General features: G+C 36.0%; 1 protein-coding gene across 1 annotated transcript; it reads left to right on the plus strand.

The window, feature by feature from the left end:
- Positions 1-1204: 1204 nt before the first annotated feature.
- SYCP2 (synaptonemal complex protein 2) lies at positions 1205-23887 on the plus strand. Its single transcript, XM_030288435.4, has 44 exons — positions 1205-1249; positions 1884-2024; positions 2254-2382; positions 3546-3650; positions 4220-4244; positions 4909-4994; positions 5850-5938; positions 6473-6507; positions 7119-7261; positions 7340-7392; positions 7599-7644; positions 7831-7926; positions 8315-8375; positions 8922-9070; positions 9879-9953; positions 10403-10561; positions 11265-11364; positions 11930-12048; positions 12917-12977; positions 13076-13133; positions 13334-13470; positions 13764-13861; positions 14091-14209; positions 14457-14487; positions 14765-14829; positions 14931-14988; positions 15635-15690; positions 16192-16240; positions 16360-16534; positions 16906-16976; positions 17343-17522; positions 18220-18403; positions 18814-19061; positions 19177-19347; positions 19470-19634; positions 20002-20092; positions 20596-20748; positions 21054-21175; positions 21362-21456; positions 21538-21637; positions 22057-22115; positions 22438-22516; positions 22936-22992; positions 23321-23887. The coding sequence occupies exons 1-44, from the start codon at positions 1226-1228 to the stop codon at positions 23387-23389; spliced, it is 4386 nt and encodes a 1461-aa protein (XP_030144295.4). The 5' UTR covers positions 1205-1225; the 3' UTR covers positions 23390-23887.
- The last annotated feature ends 175 nt before the right edge of the window (positions 23888-24062 follow it).

Below are 24062 nucleotides of genomic sequence, written 5' to 3' on the forward strand. Positions count from 1 at the left end.
GCAGTGAAAGCGTTTCTAAGTTAAGCACAGGAATGGATTACACTGGTTTAGCCAGTCACGCCAGTAATTCCCGCGTGTGCGCGGAAATTGGTTCTAAGCAGCAGCGGCTGCAAAGACAATCCGGAACTGCGCCCGGCGCTGAGGGCGCTCCCGCCGGCCGCGCTGAGGGCCGGCAGGGCCCGCCCCCCGCCGCTCGCCATTGGCCCGCGCCCCGCGCTGCCGAGCGCTGATTGGCCGGCGGGGCCCGCGGGGCGCGGCCCGCGCTGAGGGCGCGCGGCTGAGGGCGGTGAGGCCGCGCTGAGCGGGGCCTGGGCGGCGCCGCGGTCGGAAGGGGAATTGGAAATTGGGAATTGCGCGTCCTCCTCAGGGCTGTCTGAGCGGGCCTGACTCGGGAGAGCTGTGAGGTGCCAACACGGGCCTCAGAGGAGGCTCGTTGTGTTCTTGTGTTGGGAAAAGTAATTAAAAATCACCCTGTGTTTGTTATTTCTGTATTATTTAGTGCAGGGTTAGCTAGGCTATGTTCCCAGTTGATGTTCTACAGATCTTATTCCCTATCTTTAATCACCGTTTGTTTTGCCTGTATAATGTCTGGGATAGGGAGACCAAAGCTGCAGGCTGTTTACTGCACATGGTTTGGTTGGTCTAAAATCATACAAAGCATGAACAGCTTTGTCACTTTTCTTAAATGTTCCACAAAACAAATATTTTTCCTGGCCTTGAGTATTAATATGCTATTTTCAGAAACCTTTGTTACCCAGATATTGCTTTTAGCTGGTGACGATCACTTTGGAGCCCATCACTTTATGTATAACCAGGAAGTCTTTTTCCCTGTGTCATTTATCATATTTGTGTTAAATTATTTAATTTACCATTTCATGGCGAGGCCTATGTGCAGTTTTGCTTTGACTCACCTGTCCTGAATAACCTGGTATTGACTTTTTGTGCTCTCCCTGCTGGGAAATCCTGAGGGTCCTCTCAGATCCCTCTGTGCCTCCAGCCATTAAACTGATCATTGCTTCCTCTCCTTTGCTTTAAGCAATTATTTATCCATGCAAGAAAGTTTCCTTATATCCCTAGCTGCTTAAATAGCATTTATATAGCATTTCTACACTGACAAACTTTGGAGTTTGTAATGCATTTTGACTGATTCTCAGTGTGTTTGCAAAACCTCTTTAAAGTGTGATAATTGTTCCTTTTAATGCAGCCGAGTTGGTGAATTGCAAAAATGCCGGCTAGGAGTGAGATGCAGGTATGTGCTGATGGAGCAGGATATGCATATTGATTGTTTTAATTACTAGTATTTAATTGTAAGGAAAGTCTTTAGTGTGGTAGGAAAAAATTTTCTTTTGACATCGCCTAATGCAAAGTAGCTGGGTGGAAAACAAGAGGAACTAGAAATTGCTAGTGATGAAAATAAATCACATGCATATGGCAAAGGTTAATCAACTGATTACTTAGGTGATACTTAAGATTAAAATGTTGAAATCCAGTTGTAAGTGAAAGAAATTTAGAAAGAATAAAGGGGCAAAATGGATAAAGTAACTCAGAAGTGTAAAATATTAAATATATCAAGTAAGGGGCATCAATACAACAAACAATTCTGTAGGAATTTAGTTGTAATAGGAGGAAACAAAACCCAGTTAAAGCAAATAATTAAAATCTCAGTGCATAAGTATTTGCAAGATGTATTAGATAGGGTATTAATGTATTAGATAGGGTGCTCTGTACTTAAGGTTTTACACTTAATTCTTTTGTGATTCAGAATATTTGCTTCAAATGCAGCAGGTGATTGTGTAAAACTTAGATCAAATCTGTGTTAATTAGATGTGTTATATCAGTGTTAAGCATACAGTAATACAGTTGCTTTGGTATATTGCTTGCAGCTTGAAAAATTAATTGATGAAGCCACAGTAAAAAAGGATTTCCAATCCTTAGAACAATTTCTGGCCACAGAAGAATGTGAAAATGTCTCTCACAAATGCAGCAGACAGTTTGTCAACAAATTGGACAAGCTTCTGTGTTGGGTAATGTAATAATTGCATCAAAATCATCTTCTTTGGAAGAGGGTGAAAAAGATTTTTTTTCATTGATACCAGCAGTTGATTTAAGAACCCAAAATAAATTTTGTGAATGAAATCTCCCCTTCAAGCTGGAGTTAAGGTGGCTTTTGAGAACAAAAAAGGCCTCTGTTTAATTAAATAATGGTTTTTGTGGGATTTCACACTAAAGCTTACGTTGTAATTTTGATTTCAGGCATTTGACAAACAAGAAGTCAAAAGCATTTCTACTTTACTAAATGCTGTTCAGAAATGTGGGAGAAAAATTACCATAGCAGGAGAAGATGGTCTCCAAGCAATGATAAAACACGGTCTTGTTGGAAGGATAAGTAAAACCATAAACCATCTGTGAACTTCTCAATAAATATATAAACATGAATAAAGTACAAAAGCAATGCTTCAGTGCTGAGCAGCTCAATGTTTGATTTGGTCCTTGACTGAGTCAGAATTAAGAAATTCCCTTAACTTTGCAACAAAGATGGTTCACATTTAAATGCTTTTTGTCATGTGACCCCTTATAAAGGGATGCTGCTCTCAGTGAGGGTTTTGCAAATCATGCAGTATGTAATTAATTTAGATATGCCTACAGCAATTGAAACAAGATTATATATTTTCATGTGCTTTTTTATATTGCTTTTGACTCAAGAATTAGAATTTCCTGGTGCCATTTAGTATTTTATTTGTTAATTCCCACAGCAGTGATTTTGTACCTGATCTTTCAACAGACTTTTAGTGCTAATCTGATTTTTTTGTATTATTTTACCCTGCATGTTAGATACATTAATCATTTCTAACTCAGCAAAAACTGAACAACAGACACCACTTCCTTTCTGCTTCCACCAGAGATTTCACTGGAGAAAATTAATGGCAATATCAGATGAGAGTTACTCAATTGCCTTCTCAATTGCTTAATAATAAAAAAATAACCAATAAACAATATAATAATAAAAAACCTGCAAATAAGAAACTACTGTACCCATTAAAACTAATGTAATTTATTGAAATTGAGGTTGTTTTAGTAAGATAAATGCCATTTCAAGTCATGTAGAACTCCTTGTCTCTTCTTGTTTTGCAGTTACTTAAGCCTATTGCTTAAGTAATAGCAGTGGTATGAAATCTATTACAAGGACCCAAAATAATAAACAAAATTTAATAACAAGAAAACCCCAGGGTGATAACTTTATGTTTGTATTAACACCACCAAACAACACACTTCCATTCAGCCATTATAAATTTTCAGCTTCTTTGTCTGTGGTGGCGGGTGTTAAAGTAGATCTCCAGTTTTTGTGTTAAAAAGTCCTTGAAATCACCTAATATTTTTTGGCCTGAGTGAAGAATTTCAGTCTGGGGCTAACATCTGCTCAGCAGAGTGGGGATGCTGTTGTTGTGTAAATCATTGTAGAGTTTGCATTGTTTTACTGAAATATAATAGAAACCATTGCCTTGTTCCAGGCTATTAAAATAGATTTACCTTTGTTTTCCCTTTACATGGTCAATTGGTTTGAAAAGTTAAAAGCAATTTTGGTCCTCAGAGGAAATGAAAAGAATGAAATGGTAACAAATCTGGCTGAAGATTTCTTCATCATGTTGCTGGTAAAAATACATTGATAATAAAATTTGTCAAAGTAATTGTTACTAGTTAGCAATAAAAGAATCTTAAATTCTTTTTAAGATATCTGTTTCTGTTTAATATCCTGATCAAGTTAACATTACAATGACTTCTGAAATAGATTATAAATCATATGGTTTAAACACTTTGCTGTAATCATAGTAATTTTTGTTCATGGCTGGCATCATGAAATATAGTTAAAAAAACCAGTAATAGTAAATGCTGAATGAACAAAAAAAAACTTCCATCTTGATCAAATTTTGATTACACCTATTATTGGGATGCTAATGCAGTTTATAAGATCTGTGAGTTTTCTTCTCTTCATAAAAATTGTTGTCATCAGTGAAATAATTTCCGTAAATTTAACTGAAATAGAATTTTGGAAAAACGCATTTGTCAGTGGGGATCATCTCTTAGATTCTTTGCTAAGGACAAAACAATTTCAAAATCTTAAATGCTTTTTGATTACTTCCTTTGAGTCCATGTTATATACATTTTTTATGCTGTAATATTTTCTTTATCAAAATTATTTGTTTTGGTTTTTTTATTGCAGATTCTATGTGATAGCAGACCTGAAGGTGAGCTTAAAAAGCAGAAATGAGAGTTTAAAATGTGTCTTTCAGAACACACAAAGGACCACTTTTCTCATTCCTGTGGCATTAGCTTTAGTTTGGAGTTTATGGACAGATATCCTTGTAAATTGCTGTTGTCAGTAATAAAAAAGCACAATAAATCTCAGAGATGGCAAATGAACTGAATTATTCCTTAAAGAAGTTGCTTCTAAGGTCCTGTCACAGCCCAGCACAGCCCAGTGATCCTTCCTTATTGACCTTGTCCTTGTGATTGTCACCCTGCCCTTACCTTTCAGTGTGGCACTGGGGAGGAAGTCCCTACAGACTGGTATCATGATCAAAGAGAAAGATTCATTTCCTTGGCCCTGGGGAGATAAATTCCACCGCTTGAGCTGTATCTCAGAGAACTGATTTATAGGATTGACCAATTACATGTAAAAAATTAACAATCTCCTACCCAGGGGAATTACACAGTGATGCACAGGAATAGAAACATGGTTACTGTAAATTGAAGTAACTGTTCTGTTTTACATATCCCTAATCTTTTATAAAAAGACAGACACACTGTATTTTATTTCTAAATGAAAATGAAACCTTTCCCAAATGTTTATGAGGAGCACCCTAATACACTCTTGACAACTCTTTGATTTCCTTCTTTCTTGTTTTTTAGGTAAAATGCAAATACTAGAAAACTTTGTTCTGAGAACATGTTCCCTCATTACTGATGCAAGAATTAATATTTATGTTCAGCAGGAGGTAAACATCCTTTTTTCTAAGCAGCTGTTTCCTGGTTAGTGTGTTAACAGACTTTGTGGAGACAGTTTTTTAGTTGTGCAGATGCTACAAAAAAAGAGAATATTGTAGTGCTCTAGGATCAGAAGGATTGTATAATGTTTCTCTGGGAATGTTTGTTTATATGTTGGGGTGTTTCAGATTACTGACCTGTGGTTGTGGTGCTTTTTATTCATTTGTTGGGATTTTTTTAAGAGTATATCCAAAACAGTGATATTAAAGTTCTGGTGAGGAAGCTGTATAAAAGCAAAGGAAGAAATGAGCTCTACAAGTGCCAGAAATAGGATTAAGGTTGTTGGTTGTAAATTCTCCAGTCACTTGCACGAAATTGGCATTCCTTCCAAATTCTCCAGATTTCTCCTGTTTGTTTTAGTAACATCAGGTTCTCAGAGGATTTTCCCTCTAAAGAAAGGGAAAGTTACAAAAAAAGTCTTTTGTAAAGGCTACATCCCCAAAGGAAAGGCTTTTTAATGCTAATTTAAGGTACATTTTAGCTCAGCAATCAACTGCAGACAGAATTCTGGATTTGGAAGATTTTCTGTATTTAAACCTGCAAATAAGAAACAACTGTTGAACAACTACTGTTCCCATTGAAACTGAAATAATTAATTGAAATTGAGGTTGTTTTAGTAAGATAAGTACCATTTAAAGTCATATAGAACTCGTTGTCTTTTCTTGTTTTGCAGTTACTTAAGCCTGTTGCTCTCTTTAGTGGTATGAAATACATTACAAGGGTTCGAAATAAGAATAATTTAAAGTTTAACAAACTCAAAGTTTAACAAACTTACTTTATATTCCCTTTTTTTCCACTCTTCTTAGGTAATAAAAAAACTGAATTTATTGCTTGACAAGATCCCTCGAGATGGCAGGAAAAAGATACTTTCTACAAAGGAGATGTTATTTGTCATGTAAATGATATTCAGTATAATTTTTATATCATTCTATCATCTGCAGAGTTGGGAGTTGGTTTTTACTAAGCTGTTGTGCAGATTACTCCCTGTTTAACTCAACTTCTGCACTTGCTGTGAATTGTCAGTGGTAGTGGCTGTGGACAGGTATTCTCATGGGTTATTCTCCATTAGAAGCCTGAATTTTCCTCTTTCCCAATCTGAATCAGGCTTCTCCCCATCCCCATTGTCATAAAACAATTAAACTCCTATTTGTAAGGATGTGCTTAAACACAATGAATCAGTCACTGGAAGGTTGGGTTGTTCACACTGGAAATTGTTTTACAGCACTTCAGAAAAGCAAATAGAATCAAAATGGTATCTGTCAGGTGATTCAGGTCCCCAGGCAGTGCTCTCAGAAGTGTTTGCCCCTTGGAAGTCCTACAGTTCCATGAAATCAGGGGTTTGTCTCATTCATTGAAAGTTTATAATAAAGCTTTCCTCTGGGCCTTGTGTTGCTGTCACATTTTGAAGAAATGTTCCTTTATTTGACAGGAGTGAAATGGGGAGGACAATTTTGGATGCTGGAGGTGAGCATGGGAGTTAATTTAGTGTTGAGCTTCTTAAAAATTAGATGCAGACCATTAAGGAACCAGAGAAGGCATTTGGAAGCTGCAGAATGTTATGGTTTGGGTTATCTGAAAAATATAAATACTGCATGAAAAGAATCTGCAACATGGAATGTTTCTGTCTGTTCAGTGTATGGAAAACTCATTGAAGTTTTTAGTTTTGTAGAACATAAGGAAAAATTATAAATTTTCACATAGGAAAAATTATAAACAAGCCAATCTTTGAGGCTGTGAGCTGTGACCGTGGGTAATAGTACTGTAACTTCCTTCAGGGGTCACTGTATCCAGCAATTTCCCAGCTCAGAGAGATGAAAGTTGAAAACTTCTCACTTGTTTAAACACCTCGTGTGGCTCTGACAGTCCTGGAAGTTTGTTTGGTTTCATTTGGAAAAAGAACTTGTTTAGTCAATGTTATTCATATACTTTTTTTTCTAAATATCCTTCATGGTTGCATGCTTGGATCTAATGGGATCTAGATTATGTTCAGCACTGCTTACTCCAGTTTCCTGATAATATTTTCCATTTCAGTAGTTATTTAAATCTGCTCCTGCGTGAATTATGTTGTTCTGCAGACTATGACACACAAGTGGCCATCACAGAAGCTCTGTGCAGAATGGTGTCAGAGAAGCAGAGGAGAGTTCTGGCCTCCATGTGGTTTCCCATGGAGTTTGTGTCCACTGCATTTAAAGGAATTAAAGATTCGGAGTTTGAGACAGTAAGTCACATGAGGAATATTTCCAGGGAGGGAAACTTCCATTTTACAATTCTTTAAGAAATTTCTGTGTTTTAATAGGATTGCAGAAAATTTCTTAACCAGGTGAATGGCATGCTTGGAGACAAAAGAAGGTAAAACTGATTTTTTTATACTAATCTTTTTTAGGATTTTTTGTTGTGATTAAATTTCATGTTACCCTTGGAGTAAAAATTGTTTTGGTTGCTGGGATCTCTAAGTCTCTAAAGTTTGTGAAAACACAATCCATTTGCTTTGTTCAGATCTGCAAAATTTATTTACAGCATTGTAGAATACTTGAAAAAATATCCTTTTCTTACAGGGTTTTTACATTCCCGTGTTTATCAGCAGCTCTTGATGAGTGTGAGGTAAGGTTTTCTGCCTTCTAGTTAAGAAAAAATAGAGATAAAAATAAGAAAATTACTTTTTTCAGAAGTATACAAATAGGAATGGACTGAAAGTTTGTCAGGGGTTCAGACCAACATGAGGCTTCTTAGCTGGTAGTAGTCAGTGCTCTCTGCTCTTACTGTTTTATCTTATTCTTTTTGTTTTAGCTCCAGATACCATTGGATGAAAACCTGGAAGAGTTTTGGATTGATTTCAACGTTGGCAGCAAAAGCATTTCCTTCTATGTAGCAGCAGAGGATGCAGTAAGCTGAGTTTTGTCTCCCATTGGGTTGTCCTGGGGCAGCAAATCCACATTCCTTGGGGTGGGTCAGATTTCCCCACACTCAACTTACATGTGCATTCCAGTGTTGATGGGGCTAAAAAAAATCCAGCTTTATTGGTATTCAGATCAAATCATTTCACAGTAATGACTTCCTAATGCTGTTTGGGAATAGTTTAACACATGCATAGTGAGCAGTAGTGAAGCACAAGTTCCTGTCACTCTGTAAGTGACAGGAGGCAACACAGTGACCTCTGTAACAGAGGTTTAAAAAGTTGGAAATTTGTCCTCACTGAATTACTTTGATCACTGGATTTCTTTAATTGTAATATAATATTTTTCTATCTTTCAAAATGTCCTTTTTATATAAGGATCAGCAGTGGGAAACAGTCGTTATACAAGAAGAAGATGTCAACATGTACAGCCTGGAAGGTATTTGAACTCAAAAATGAGATATTTTGTTTTATTCTAACTTCGATTTTCAATCTAATTTCAAATTGATTAATCTTAAAGTACTGACTTAATTCTAGCAAAGCAGAATTCTCACTTAAATATTGTAGGAATTGGACAGGGACAAAATTGCACTGCAGTCACAGCTGCATTTTGGGCATGCTGGTGTGATTTTAGAGAAATAATTTAACAATCATGTCTTAGAGTTTTTTAAATACAAAGTAAGGATAAGACAATGACAGGTAAAAATATTCCTTTTGAACTTGTTAGAACAGTAAATGTGTGTAATTTGTCTGCAGCTATAGTAAGTAACCTTCAAAGAAAATTCTGTGGAATAATATACAGAATAAGCATTTCTAAAATGCCAAATTTTGAATTGTTTTGCTAATAAAATTGTTGTAGATTAGAGGGAATTAAATAAAATATTAATCTTAGTACCTGTAGTGATGAACATGTCATGTGTTGACAAAGAATATATGAGATGCTGTTAAATTGAAATGAAGCTGCTCTTCAAATTTTTTTTTCCAGAAAAAGATTCAAAGAAATTATTAACAATAGATCTAAAAAGCCCAATGAGTGTGGGTACTCTTGAAGGAGAGAAATTTCTTTTATGTTTTGATTCTATCTTGGAAATCAAAGATGTGATCATAAAGATTTATGGATTTCATAAATGTAAGGTAAGATTTAAACACCTTTTTGAATGGTTTTAAATTGATTCAGATTCCATGTCTCATTGCCATTTAAATGTTCCAGCTGTGATTATTGTTCTCTCTCCATACCAAGAGTTTCTCATCAACATCACTGCTACAGAACTGCATCACATTCTAAGCTTTGGGAAAGATGTTTAATAAGGACAAGAGGAAATGGCCTCAAGTTTCACCAGGGGAGGCTTTGGTTGGATTTTAGGAAAATCTTGCCACTGGGAGGGTTGCCAAGCCCTGGTACAGGCTGCCAGAGCAGCAGTGGAGTCCCCAGCACTGGGGTTATTTAAGACACGTGAGGATGTGGCACGTGGGGACATGGGTTAGTGGTGGGCTTGGCAGTGCTGGACTCAATCACCTGAAATGGTTCTTTCATTCCAAGACTGAAAATGAACTGCAACAAAAATTACCAAGCTGGAAATTGAACACCATACCTTAATGTCAAATGTGCATATTTGATTTTCCAGAAATACAACCTGGTTGCTTACAAATGCTTTCAGAAATTATTCATGAGCTGTCTTGTTTTCAGTGTAATTAACACTCATGAATTTACTCATTTAATAAAACATTTTTAGCAAGCCACACCTCACTCCTTTCTGCTTCTAACAAACTGCTTTGTCCTGAAGTCTGACTGAGGAACTCATGAGGGATGAAACTTCTGTGAATTTGTACAATCTCTTTTCCTCTGTAGTCTGATTTCAGACACTTACGATCTCTCACTTAAGTATTTTGTTTCTTGTTTAAAAAAAGAGCCAAGTGTCTATTTTGACATATCCCTTTGCAGGATTTCAGCAAGAAGCAATCTGCATCAGTAGCCAAAACAACTGTCCACATTGTCTTTGATGAAAGTGGGTCACAGGTATTCTACCTCAGTATGCTGAGATGGTTTCTTGGGTTTGTTTAATTAGTCTGATTATTCATAATTTATAAACAGTAAAAACAAAGACTTTCAAATATGAATAAGTATAGATAAGTCTAAATCCAGGCAAGTGGTGTCTAGGATGCATGTATTGGTTTTTGGGGCAGATATTAATATCCAAACCATAGAATAAAATAGAACAAATATGCACAGGGCAAGTTCTTTTATGTTCTTATTGTTACTTGAAAACCCATCCTTGTAACAAAAATAGCAATTAAGTTGGAAGTTTTTCAAAGTAAAAGTCTTGTAACCGCTGAGGTTTATTGGGCTCTCCAGTGGGGGATGTGTTATTTGGGATAAAAAAGTTGCTATGTGTGTTTGTATAAAAAGAAAACATGATAGAATCCAAATATTACATACAAATTAAAAGAAATTAAAATCTTCTATAGGTTCTGGTACCGGAAAGTCAGTTGTCACCAGGTTTCAAAGAAAAACCTGGAGAGGAGGAGCAGAAACTCAGTAAATGCAAAACTCAGCAATCTCCTGGAAGTTTGAGGACTCAGAGTAAACATAACAGTCAAGAAAAACTCAGAGGTGATTCCTCCAAGGTAAGCAGGATTGTCAAAAAAAGAAAAGGAGTAGGGAGAAAATGCATGTCACTTTGTATATTTGTCAAATTTAATAGTCAAAACCCCTTCTTATTTGACAGTTGGAATATAGTTAGTACTATCATAAGTTTATTTTTCTTATGCTTTGACACTAAGCTAGAAAAATCCCTTCACTAAAAAAATTGTTAGTATTTTGAAGCTACAGTAACAGAAATAAAAAGGAATTTTAATGATCTTAAAACCATGATGCTCTGAGAATTCTTTTTAAAGAGAAGGTTTTGAGGATATGCTCAGATGCCCCAGTATGGAAAAGTCAAGTATGGCCTCAGAGACTGCTGGGGAGGGGCTAAAACCTGAAACAGTTACCATGTCTTCATGGTGCAGTAGTAGGTTTTCATAAAGCTGTTTCTCCTTAGTTTGTAGCTTTGCAGAATCTCCAGGGAATCCCTTGGTGAGCAAGGGACAGGATTTGCCCATACTTCACAGAATTAATTTAGAAAACAAAAACCATGAATCTCAGTTTAAAAATATTTTGTTGAACTCTAACTGCATAAAAATCACGTTACCTTGATACCTGCAGCAGCAGCAATTGACACTCCAATAATGGAAAGTCTCAAGAGACTCTTGGCAATAAATTTTCTGAATTCTTGTGCTGTCATCCTCAAATCAGTGTATTACAGTCAAGTTCTTTCTGTTCCTTAAGATAACTCCACCCCGTAAAAGGAAAGTGTCTGAAGCATCTGTGCTTGTTTCTGGATCTGCAAGTGTGTCCACAAGGAGTTCACTGATTTTTGCCAGCACATGTAAGTTTGCAAGTGCTTTCACAGTAAAAGTACACTATAAATGGTCTTTGAAACTCAAGCATGAACTGTGATCCTTGGCACAGCTGGAAATGAAAAGGAGAAATGATAAAATCTCCTGAGCAATGCTTAAAACTTGAAATGTTTAAGGGGCACTTGCTCCTGGTCCATAGACAGGGTATGGGACACGGGTTGCACTGCCTTCCCAACAGCTGAGGGTCACCTGGCACTTCTGCTGCAGCTCTCAAGCAGCTGCTGGTGCTGGAGCCAGCTGACAACTCAGTAAAAATATATTACAGTGAAGTCTTTAAATAGAAACCAACTCTTTTCAACCAGAGACAGCCTGTAACAAGCTTTGCTTCTGCCTCCAAACATCCATATTTAGTGGGCTCTTAACTCCACATAACAGAGTTGGAATAAATGGAATTATTAAAGATCCAGAAGGGGTTGGTATCAAAACTAACCAGCTTTTGTTGGGGTTTATGGAATAGCTGGGATAGTGGGCAAAACTCTTCCTGTTGTAATGGGAGAACTGATGGAATTCTAACACATTTCTGTTCTGTTTCAGCCACTCCTTTTAAAGGGAGAATTAAATTGCCTTTGGAAATGACCAGCTCTACTAAGAGGTCTGACAATGATACAATAAATGACAGCAGAACAAAGAATTTCTATCAGGAACCTCCTGGAGTATGCATGTCCTCTGTAGCTAAGTCTTTTTCTTAGAATAATATTAATTTCTATTCTAATTTGTCCCTAATACATATTTTGAAGAGCCAGAGTTTTACAGGCAGCAAGTCCCTTTTAGAAAACAGTATGTTTGACTTTATTGCATTATATTTTCTTGCCCTCTGAAATTCAGGTTTAACATGTTTGAAGTCAGACTGAACTCTAACAAAATTAGGCCAAATTTGCATTCACTCATCAGTTCTGACCCCAGAATTAATTTCCTATTTCTGGAATCTCAGTTCTTCCTTTGTGTAAAATAGGAGAAAGGTGCATGCAATAATTTCTAATTGGTTATGCAGTAGTGAAATAGTCAAAAAACACAGAATACATTCAGCTGTGCTTGTGAATGTTCATGTCTTCAGCTTACAGCATTTAAAGCACTGGGTTTTTTAGTGCATTTTTATCAGGCATTCACTACTGTAAAGCAAAAATGTATAAATGTTGTAAATGTCTGCCTTGCTCAGATTCAGGTCAAGCCCCAGACTATGGGACTCTGAAGCATTTTTTGATACAGCCATGCTTTGGAAAAGGCTTTCATGTACAGAATGTTTTGTTCAGAGCATTTCTTTGGCTTTTATGGGTTGTAAGGGGCAGTGTTACTTACTGCGCTTTTTAGAGTGGGCAGAGATGCACAGCAGACAATGAATTCTGTGAAACAGCAAGTCAGATACCAGGAATGAGGCAAAAATACATGGGAAGGTACTAGAACAGCACTTCCATGAAATGAGAATAAGAAAGTCATGTTTTATTAGAGAAAGCACAAGTTTAGGAAGTTGTACTGCTTATGGTCCTGCACTAATATTTTCTTTTGGGTGTCATTCCACTGTAGCAAATACATTCTGAAGAAGTCATAAAAAGTGTACAAGAGGCCACAAAAAAGCAAACTTTAGGTAAGTAATTTTACTAGCATTGGTAGTCCTTACTTTTATAATTATTTTAAGTTTTTCTTTTGCCATAATAATTGACACCAAATTAATGTCTCATTTAGATGAAATGTTTGATATTGTTCCTGATTCTCAGCCAGTTGGGAAAAGCAACAAACCTTTGTAAGTACTGGAAAAGAATTCCAAGTCATTGTTGTCACTCACTTTGAAGGGAGAATTTTCAAGCATTACCAGAATTGATATTTTGTTGCAATGTAAAATGCTTTGATATCTCTAAGATATAATAGTTTAATGTTTTATTATACACTTTTATTATAATTAAGACTCAAGTTCTGACAGTAGGATGGTGTTGTCTTTGTTAGGCTGCCTGGGCTTTCGGAGACTTCTTTTGATAAAACTGAAACATGGAAAAAAAGAACATTCCCTCTTGCTGAGAAGAATTTAACAACTGGGGACAAGCAAAAGCCAAATCTATCACTGGCACATTCATCCCATCCAGGTGATGGTCACACTTGGTCAACTGTTACTCTCAAAAATCAATTCAGAGAAATTAACTTGCAGTGGTGATTGTTTTTCCCTTTATTACTATTGGTAGTGAAAGAGCTGTGAAACAAAAAGCATTTATTCAGCTTTTTAAAGTACATCTCCACATAAACAAATGAAAAAAACAGAACCAAGAAAATTAAATTGATAACATCCTCAGTGGAGAATTAGAGTTTTGATCATTTGGAACAGAAACTATTACATATAGAAGGAAAAATACTAAACCATGGTTTAAAACATTTCTTTCAGCCAGAGTGTCTGACACAACTTTTCATTCTGACCTTGCACAAGAGGACCCTGATGTTCTCCTCAGAAAAGAGACTGCAAATCCAAAACAGTCAAAGACAGTGAGAATTTCTAACCTTGTTCTTCCACTAGCATTTAAGAGAATTGTCTAATTTTCAGTGTTTCAAAACTGATGGGTTTACTGTCATGCAAGGGAAAGTGGTTTTCAAGTGAATGTAGTTTAATGCATTAGGAGACATTTAATGATGTTTAGGAGGCTCTTTGGAACCTGAAGTTCTGTTTGCAGCTTTGTTCTTCTGTTGAATGTTGAGTCTTAAACTGTTTTTATAGAAACCAAAGTCTAAAGAAATGGCAGATGCAGCCAAATCACTGATCAGTAAAATCAGTGACAGATACAGAGAGAAAAGTGGTGAGAAGAGCAAAGCAAGAGATTCCCTGGGCTTTAACAGGTATGATGTGAACTACTTCCTTTTGTGCTGAGTTTTTGTGTGCCTCTGGCTGTCTCTGTGATGTACCCATGAATGCTGATAAATGAAAGGGCCTTGGCTCTTTTAATCCATCTTTTAATTGATGTTGCATTTAAATGCATGAATAAATGTACTGGGTTTGATGAGTTGTTTGGGTTTTTTTAATATAGGCAGCATTCTAATGCATATATTCTAATTAGCATTTAACAAAATGTATCTTTATTTTTAGGACACATTTAAATAAATCCTGGATCTCCAAGGTAACACATTAGTGCTTTTGTTGGAATTGTTTTTAATATGTACATACATGGTGGAAGTCAATAGATGTAAAGAGAAAGTTCATAAAACCATTGAATATTAAGTATCTGTAGATGTTAATGTTGATTATGCATTGACTGCAGATATGTTTTGCCATACTGAACTGTTGCTAATCAACCTGATTATCTTCATGATGAAGAAATTGCTTTTTGAGATGATACTGTCTATGAATGCACAGTCCAAATTTGACAGAGGAGCTAACTTTTCATTTATGGATAGGAAGAAGTTCAGGACAGGACCCTAAAAACTGCTTCTTTTCTTAATATAACATCTGGTCATATTCTGTAAGTAGTTACAACATTTTCAAACATAGTTTCTGATTACCCACACCTGACTCTGTGAAATGTTCTTTAATTCAGTCACAAAATTGATCTCTGTTTGACAGGAATGATGTCTACAACTTTAACATCAGCGGGTTTGATGAGCCTACAATCAAGCTTGGAGTAAGAAATAACAGAAGTTTATATGTTATGAATAGAATAGAAAGGAAATCAGTCAAATGTTGTACTGAAAGTATAATTAAGATCTGAAAATTCAAATTATATCAGTGAACTAAGTGGGGGAGAAAGTTTTCCTTATAAATACCTCCAGCATTTCAAATATTGGGCAATATACTCTGTCTTAAGATTCTGGGCACTTCAGGCTATGATGATTTTTTCCTGAATAAAGAATTAAACAGTGTGTTAGGAGTATTATTATTCTAAATTATCCTGAAAACGTTATCGGCATCTTTCTAATCCCCATTTTAAAGAGATCTTTGTCCAGATGTTTGAGCAAAAAGAAAATCTAATGATGATAAAAGATGGTTTTGCTTCTTGTGGCTCATTGAATTGGGAAAGGTTGTGAAGCAGGTGGGTTGGAACTCTTGTATTGCTTTGAGATACTGAAAGCTTCAGTTGCTGTTGGTTTTAACTGTCAACTCTATTAAATAAATTCTAAGATAGAATTTAATGACCCTTAATTGCTGAGTGTAATAACTAAGGGAAGAAACCTCCTTAGCAGTTACTGGCTGGTGGCCTGTTTGATTTTTGTACAGATTCTGTAACCATTGAAAACCTTTATTTGTTTCTTCTCTATTTGCATTTTTAGGTCCAAGAATTGTGTGTGACTGAACTGAGTGTTCATACAGAGACAAACAAAAGAGGGTAGGATGTTCTGTTTTGATTGCTGATTATCCTAGTACAGCCTGCCCAGAAGGCAGTCACAATATTCCAGGGAATGTTGCCTGGCAAGAATATCTTGGCCATGTTGGTTTTTAAAACCAATAATCATTGCTGTGTTCTCCTAGGCTGTTCCTTGATGGTCCTTTGGGAAGGTGATAAACAGGAAAGGATGTGTTCCATGAAGGAAACAGGTCTCCTCATGGAATACTACAGGGAGATAAATTCCTGGATAGAGGGGGAAGGTTTTTGGTTGATGATCCTTCTGGAAAGGGCTGTGTTGTTACTGTGTACTCCTACTTATAATTGGGAAACAAGCACAACCTTTAGGTTTAAGGTGAACAGGTAATCCCAAAATAATGTGGAAACAAAAGTAAGTACCTTTGTTTGAATCCTTAATCCAGATATCATGGGAATAGTAGAAAGCTTTAGAACAACTATTTTAAAATTTATTGTTTAAAGATGGGTTTTATTTCTCTAATTAAGGAACACAACCATCAATAAATCCAGCACAGAAGGGAAGGGAGGAAAAAAGGTAAGGCTCAGATTTTTATGGATCAGAATATCTTGTCCTCCTGCCTTTAAATTTCAGTTATGTAAGCAGGCTATGTATCAAAATTAATTATTAATTAGGAACTTTTTTGGATTTTGTAGACAAGAAACAATCGAGACAAGAAGCATCTGTTTAGTGACTCAGACACAGAAAACAGAGGGGATGACAGCAAGACAGAGATTAGTTGGCTGCAGGAATCCAAGAGGAAACCTAAAGCCCAGATCATTGATTACAGTAGAAGTAAAAAATCAGGGAAACCAATGAGCACAAACAAAAGTAAGAATTTTTCTTCGTATTTCTGAAGAATGCTGCAGTAAGTTTGTCCACAGATACAAAGTGCACAGCGTGGCATGTGCTGTATTGCAAATGTAATATATTCTTGTTGTCTTGTTTCCAAGCATAAAGAATTTTCAAGTTAGTTCTAACAATTTACATAAATTCTGTATTTTAATGTGAAAAACTGTAGAAATATGGGATGGGTACAATCTGTTGTCAATTTAAAAGATGACCTTTTCTAAATAATTGGCTGAAAGCAGTTACTGAATCAATCCATTCGTGGGCAAGAAAGTGATTCTGTTATTTTAGAGCTGAAACTAATGTCAAACATTTGAGTATTTTCCTAATTTTTCAACTTTCTTGTATTGTAGCAGCAAAAAAATCCTTGGAACCTGCTTTCCACATGGAAAAAGCTAAAGGCAAAAATGCAAATAAGAAAAAGGTAAACATAAATTTGTAACTAGAATTTTAATATGGATTAAAATCTCTTCATACCCCACAAAAACTCTTTTAAAATATTTTTTCATAAATATGTGACATTTCTCCCAGATAATTTGTTAAATACAGTTTATTATTTTCAAGTACTGTTTTCTTGTCATGTAATATTTAGATGGTTTTTCAGTCATGAGTGAGTTAGAATGAATTTGTACATTTTGTGCTGTTTTTAGTAGACTGATGGTTGGATTCTCTGAGCTTTGGTAAAGTTAAACCTTTTTAGTTTCAAGGAATTAAACCAAGTTATCTCCATTTTATCTTATGTATGTATTAATCATTCTTGTTAACTGAAGATGATTTTACTCTTCCAAAGACAAACAAATGTAAACCCCAGAATTCAAAAACAGATGAAATGATAGTAAAATCCACCAGAGAAAAACTCCCTCGAAGAGCAGCAGCAACAAAAAATTACAAAGAGCCTTCCAGTTCTGAGTCTGAGAGTGAAGTCAGGATTCCAGCATGCACCTCCAAGGAGGAGAAATCCAAAATACAGGTGTGCAGTTCCAGTTGATTATTAAAAATTCATTCCTGCCATGTTTTTCAAAGTAAACTGTGCTCTGCTTTGTACTTGGTACTCCTGACTTTAAAGTGCCCAACATAAGCAAATTGAAGTTAATTTTATTTTTTTTAATATTGCCCCTTTTTAAATGATGAGTATTGAGCTGCTAAGAAAATCGGTCCCAAATAATCTTCTTAGTCATAATAGATTTTGTGTTCTATTTATGAGATTTATTCTGCTGCAGAGAACTACTGTGTGCTGTATTTTGAAAATATCCTTAAAGGGCGGGTTTAGTGAGCCAAATCTTGTTGAGTTGATGTTTTGCTGGTAATGCTGTGTCAATACATTTGCTGAATATCCAAATGGATTTTTAGTAAAGGAACACTGGTTGCTAAAATATTTTCATTGTTTTAGCATAACATGTCGATATATATAAAAAGGTTTATAAACTTCATTCATTAAATCCTGAAACATCAGTGATTGCCTCCAGTAGTTAAGTAATCCATAAGAATAGACATTTATGTGTTGAGTTATAGAAATTAGTGTTTATTGATGTTGGAAAACCTGATCTGCTTCTGGATTTAAGTACTTCTATTGATAGTTGGTATATAGATAATAAATTTCTCTCTTTATCAGCTGTTATGCACACAGTGGTTGCAGAGATGTTTATATAACTTTTGTATTTTAATAGAAATATATGAATGGGCCAAACAAGGATTGCAAGCAGCCAAAGGTACAGCACATTGTACCTGTGGAGCCAAAGAGAGTGGATAGCTATGTGCAGAAAGCACTGGCTGAATCCAGGAACTCTGCAGAGCAGAAGGAACTGGAAATGCCTTCAGCTGAGAGCCCTGCCTCCCTTGAGACAATGAGATGTAGGTGTTTTCACTTTTAATTTCTAGCAGTACTGGAACAAATGGTAGAGGTTAATTAAGGGTTATCACAGCAGTACAATTTAACATTTATTTCATGCTTTTAAAATGAGGTATCCCATAATTTCAGTTGATGCACATAATTTAGGGAGTTGCATTAGTATGTCACTAATACTTTTGTAGGCTGGTGCAGTTATTTGACATCAGGGTTATACAGAAACACATTATGTCAATGTTAGAACAAATCTGGTACTGCTGAAACAGTGGCAGAGGGAGAAAGGGGAAGTGTGGCAAAATTCCACACATCTGAGACTTGGAAATTCCCAGGGCTGGAGCAGGGAGCAGTGTAGGGCTTTGGCTGCCCTTGTGTAAGTCCCACTGCTGGTGCTGACAGTGCAGGAACTGTTCCCCAGGTTCTGAGGGAGCGTCAGGAGATGCCAGTCCAGAGCCCAGCTCCAGTGAGAGGTCACTTGGTCTGCAGGAGTCAGCAGCAGAAGACAGGGAGATGCTGAACTCTGAGAAAGGAACCTCTCCCAGTAATTTCTGTGCACAAAACAAGAGTATGCAAAGTCTGGGTGTAACTGCGTCCCCTGAGACAGCAGTTACAAAGTTGACATTTGGAAGGAAAAGCTTCTCACCAGTTTTAACTGAAGCATCTTTGGTAAGAGCATTAACCTTTCTCTAAGAGTTGTTTTACCTGAAATTGTTCAATTTGGCTGCCAACTATTTTTTGCTTCTCCTCTCAATAATGTTTGGGGGGTTTTGTTCATGTGCAGCTCAGCTTAACCACATATAAAACTGTCAGTGGCAAAAATTCCAAGGGAGCTGCAGCAGACACCTGTAATAATAATGAAGATTCAAGTTTCCAGCGTTGCTTTTCAGACACATTTTCTGTTAAAGGAAAGCTTCAGGATATCACTAAAACTATCCCCACAAATAAGGAAGAGGTATGTTCCTGAATTCTTTGCTCTTCAGAAGAGATCTGCAGCTCTTGGCTTTATCAGTTTACGGTGGTGAGATTTAGACGACATCTCCTATCAATAACAATTTTTTTTTTCTTAATGTGTAGCTCAGCCTAACAGCATATAAAGCTGACAGTGGAAAACATGCAAGGGGAGCTGTGCTGGAAACAGGGAATAATGAGGATTCAAGTCCCCAGTCTTGCTTTTCAGACACACTTTGTGCTAAAGGCAAACTCCAGGATCCCACCAAACCTCTCACTAAGAGTAAAGAGGTGAGTTAGTGCATTCCTTGCTCTCCAGAAGAGAGCTGCAGCTTGGCATCTCTGTTAGCTCTGTTTCCAGGTGCTGAGGTTTAAGGGAAATGCATCTCAGTATATAACACAGATTTTGGGACCTGCTAATAGTTAATTTTTAAATTAGATAATTGTTTATCATATGGATACAATGAAAGAATTATATCCCAACAAGATCATATTTAAAAATAAAATAAAAAAAAAAAAACAGGAAGTAAATATTTTCTTACTGACTTCCAATAAAAAATAAATTATTTTAAACAACATAAATGTGAGTTTCTAATGGACACTTCTCAAAGCAATTTAATTTTGAAGCTAATAAATAAATCAGTGACTTTTCTTTTAGGATTGTATAGCACCATCCCCATTGTCTGTTTCCAGCAGGAGTAGAGTACAGTCTTGGATTAGAGAACCTTATTCCCCCATGAATGAGTCAGGTACAGACATTTAACTTAAAGCAAAAGCTTTCTAAATGTCTCCATATGGGTTAAGAAAAATGCTTTATTTGGCATAATAATAGGCCAAATTTTTTAAATCTTCTTATATTTTATATTTTCAGCATTATTCTATTTTTTTACTCTTTTTCTCATTTTTTCTGTTGTTTTAATTATCAAAAAAAAAAAAATTAAAATCAGGCTCCAAAGTGAAGCTTTAGTAAAGATTTGTGGTCCAGATAAAAAGTTAGAGCTATTCCTACTGATACTGGAGAAAAAATGGGGATAATGGTTTTATCAGAAAAAATCCCAGACATGCTCATCAGTCAGAGTTCAGTTGAACTCTGTACATGTAATGGTTATTAATCTCTATATAATTCTCATGTTCTAAAGCCAAGATACATCTTCCTAGAGTTTGCATCCATTGTGTCAATAAAATCTTTATCCTCCCATCTCACTGTTAAAAATAATGCTAAAATTCAGCATTGTTTCCATGTTTATTGAAGGACCAACATTCCTCAAACGAACTTATCACAGTGCAACAGAAGGCAGCTCTGATGAGGCAGAAACAAGCAAAGAGGAGGAAAAGAAAGGAAGGAGAAGAATAACTTTACAGCCCAGAAAATTATTTAAACAAGTTGATGCTGCTACTTGCAGAGGTTGGTTTGGTCATGGACTAACAGTGCAAAGTTTTAAAATAATGTGACAAATTCAAGTTTTAACAGGGAAATAGAATGTCCGTAAAAAGGCATTTTACATGTTAAAGCAACGAATAAAAAATACTAAATATTTAGCTACTGGATCTATATAAAATGTCAGAAAATTGATATGCAAATAGAAACTGGTTTCTAATCTAATTGGTGACATTAATTATATAGAACAAAAGCTGTCCTAGGCCCTGTGCTAACTTCAGACTGGGGACTTTATAGTACTGAATTTGACATTATGTTTTTGTTCTCTTCAGTGTCTGAAAGTGTCTCCACTCGATCTGTAAATGACCTGTCTGGTTTGGAATTCTGGAAGCCTGATTGCTCAACCATCAGCATTTGTCAGCAGCTTCAGAAAGAATTTACCAAGAAAGTTGAGGCAAGACCCTTCATGTGCATCACTTGGGGAGTACATGAGCACATGGGGAACAGCTTGACTTGCACCACACCATTACATTTTTTAAAGGGGGTTTGTTGTGATATTAAGCAGTACTGAACATATTACAGGGTTATTTTTTTCCTAAAGTGAAAATAATCTGAATTTCATGTTAAAACATCCTCTTAGAACCGCTCCCGGAAAATGGATAATTTTAATAAGCAAACACTGAGAGCTACCCATCAGCATTTGTCAACAATGAGTTACCAACTCCATGAATTCAGGTCAGTAATGGCAGATTTCTGTTAAAACACCCTTAAAATGCAGTGAATACCTTCTGCAAGTAATCTGGTTTGTTTTGGTAGGATCAGGCAGCTGGAGAAATTTCATTTTACTCTCACTGAGGAGCTTGAGAAATTTGAAAAGGACTCTCAGTCCCTGAAAATCATGGAAAAAGAATTCTCGGTTTGTATTTTAGTTCTTTGATCATGGGTAGAAGGGAATTCTTGTGGAATCTGGAGATCATTCACATCATCTTTAATATCATTAATGTTGATTTTCAAAGCTTATACCTTTTTGCTTCCAGTTGGGTCAAATTTCAAATAATGCATTTGGGGTGTCAGGATGATCTTAGAATTCCAAGGTCACTCTGTATTTTCCTACATGTATCCACTATATGAACTCCTGTGTGTTTTTCCTCCTACAATAAACTCCTGCAAGTGCTTTAATGGGCTGGGTTTTTCCAGCACCTGTGGGGGCTGTGTAACTCCTGCCCCATCTGTGTTGTCTGTGGTTGTCATTTTGTTTATATGAGAAATTAATGACTTTTAGTTTGGAAAATCACTTTCCATTGATTAATATCTCTTTATTATTTTTCTTTCCAGACCTTTTGGAAAAAGCATTCCCACACTTTTAGTACGTACAGGAAAAATGAGCAGCAGAGGTCAGTAGGGTTCACTAATCCTGGGATGAAATTTGTGTTCTGTTCACTTGAGGGAGATCAGTACAACTTCTCTTCTCTCTGCAACTTCTTCCATAAAAGAGAGGTGATTGATGAGAAAATGAGATTAAAATGTTCACATAATTATTCTCCAGCAAAATTTCTCCACATAGCTGAGGGACTGTTCAGCAGTAACAATGATGGGGATATTTATCCTTTATTTATGCTTTAAATGCAAATACACTCCCAACAATGGGATGTATTTGTGCTCTTTGTAGGAAGCTTTTATGTGGCAAAGCTGTTTGAACTGCCTTTATTTCTTTAGAATTCAGAGTCTTAAAACTTCATTTGAAAAGAATATCTACCATTCTGTTGGAAGTGAAGAAAATGTTTTTACTTCAGAGGTATGGTGAACTTCTCTTTTGTTCATTGTAATAATTCCTCAGTTGTACCCACAGATACCAGTAGTGACTTTTTTTCCTGAAGATTTTATCCTCAGCATTGTATTAATCATACACAATTTTTTTTTTTTTTTAGTTTTTGCTGTAAAATGTCCCTTAATCTCACAATATCCAGTGTTTGTGCTAGATTTCACCCATTGCAAGGTGTGTGCAGTTATCAGGACTTATTCTGCATTCTGTGACTTTGTTTACTGATGTTACTCATCCAAGAAAGAAAAAATTTAAAACATCCTTTTCCATAGGCAGGTGGCTGCATGTGCTTCTGTATCTCATGCTTATGACATATTTAGGGATATCATTGTTTCCTTGAAAATGTGGTGGCAGTTGTGAGCAGAGGAGATGCATTCAGTGTCTTTTTCTAGATGCATCTGATGAAAGAAGACATAAAAGGACTCCAAGAGAAATTTCTAAAGGAAATGGTAAATAAATTGATCTTGTCCTCCTTTTTATTTTTTGCAGCTTGAACACTAAATTGCTAAAATTTTGATTTCTAGTCCCCTATCAAAAATAAAAGTTAATCAGAATGCAAATGTCACTGACTTGATATATTTAAAACCTTACTTAAATTATGGGAGCCACAGGGTGATGTGAATGGACTTGTTTAGTTCTGTCTTAATGTTGAAAACTATCATCTTTGATAGTGTACACAGCATGTACAGTGCACCAGGATTGCAATACATGAAATAAAATCTGCCTTTTTTCAAAAGCACGCGATGAAAGTGATAAATGTAATTTTTTTTTGTACAGCAAGAAGAGGAGCTGTGTAACGTTCGCAGGGGATTGCAAACCTTGTTTCAATCAAAGGCAGAATTCTGAAGAGATTTTTCAGATTCCTTCCTGAAATTCAAGGTGAATATAAACACTTTTGTAATGGAAAATTTGGTAACTTTTTCTCTTTTTTTGGTCATACTCAAGGACACTACTGTAATGAAAGCATATTTTCTTTAATAATACTAAAATCTGTGTGGATAAGACTTACCCACTCACCTGTGAGATTTGGAAATATTTTTTTGAGTCTGCTAAAATGTAATATTCCATTTTATTTTTAGCACATGCTAGTTTTTAATAAGTCTTTATATAGGTTACTTAATTCACTTTCAGAGAAATCACTTTGAATTTCACTTTGAATCTGTGTTTTGTGTCTGATCCAGAATACAAGACAGGAATTATTTTGGGACCAAACCACCTGGTTTGATCTCAGTCCTCTTAGTCTGTGGTGTTAGACTTCAGCAGGATTTTCTGAGAGAACACTCTCAACACTTGTGTTGGAACTGTGTTGCAAAGAGTTCTATTAAACAAGTCAAGAAAAACAGATGCACTCTGTTGGGTTTTTTTCTCAATGCCATGGTTGTTTTACTTTGAATCAGTAAGAAGTCAGATAAAGCTGCTCTGCAAATATTTTGGATAAGAATTTTAAAGCCACAAGGCTGTGTTGTCTCTCTGGAAATAATTATACTGAAATTTCTAGTAAATAATTTGGTCCACTCAT

This window comes from Taeniopygia guttata, chromosome 20 (genome assembly GCF_048771995.1).
Source record: "Taeniopygia guttata chromosome 20, bTaeGut7.mat, whole genome shotgun sequence".
NCBI lineage: Eukaryota > Metazoa > Chordata > Aves > Passeriformes > Estrildidae > Taeniopygia > Taeniopygia guttata.

Coding starts and splice junctions, on each gene's coding strand:
- SYCP2 (XM_030288435.4), top strand. CDS start 1,226: ATGCCGGCTAGGAGTGAGATGCAG. Junction 3,651..4,219: donor ATTTCTTCATCATGTTGCTG/GTAAAAATACAT, acceptor TTTTTATTGCAG/ATTCTATGTGATAGCAGACC. Junction 16,241..16,359: donor AAGGGAAGGGAGGAAAAAAG/GTAAGGCTCAGA, acceptor TGGATTTTGTAG/ACAAGAAACAATCGAGACAA.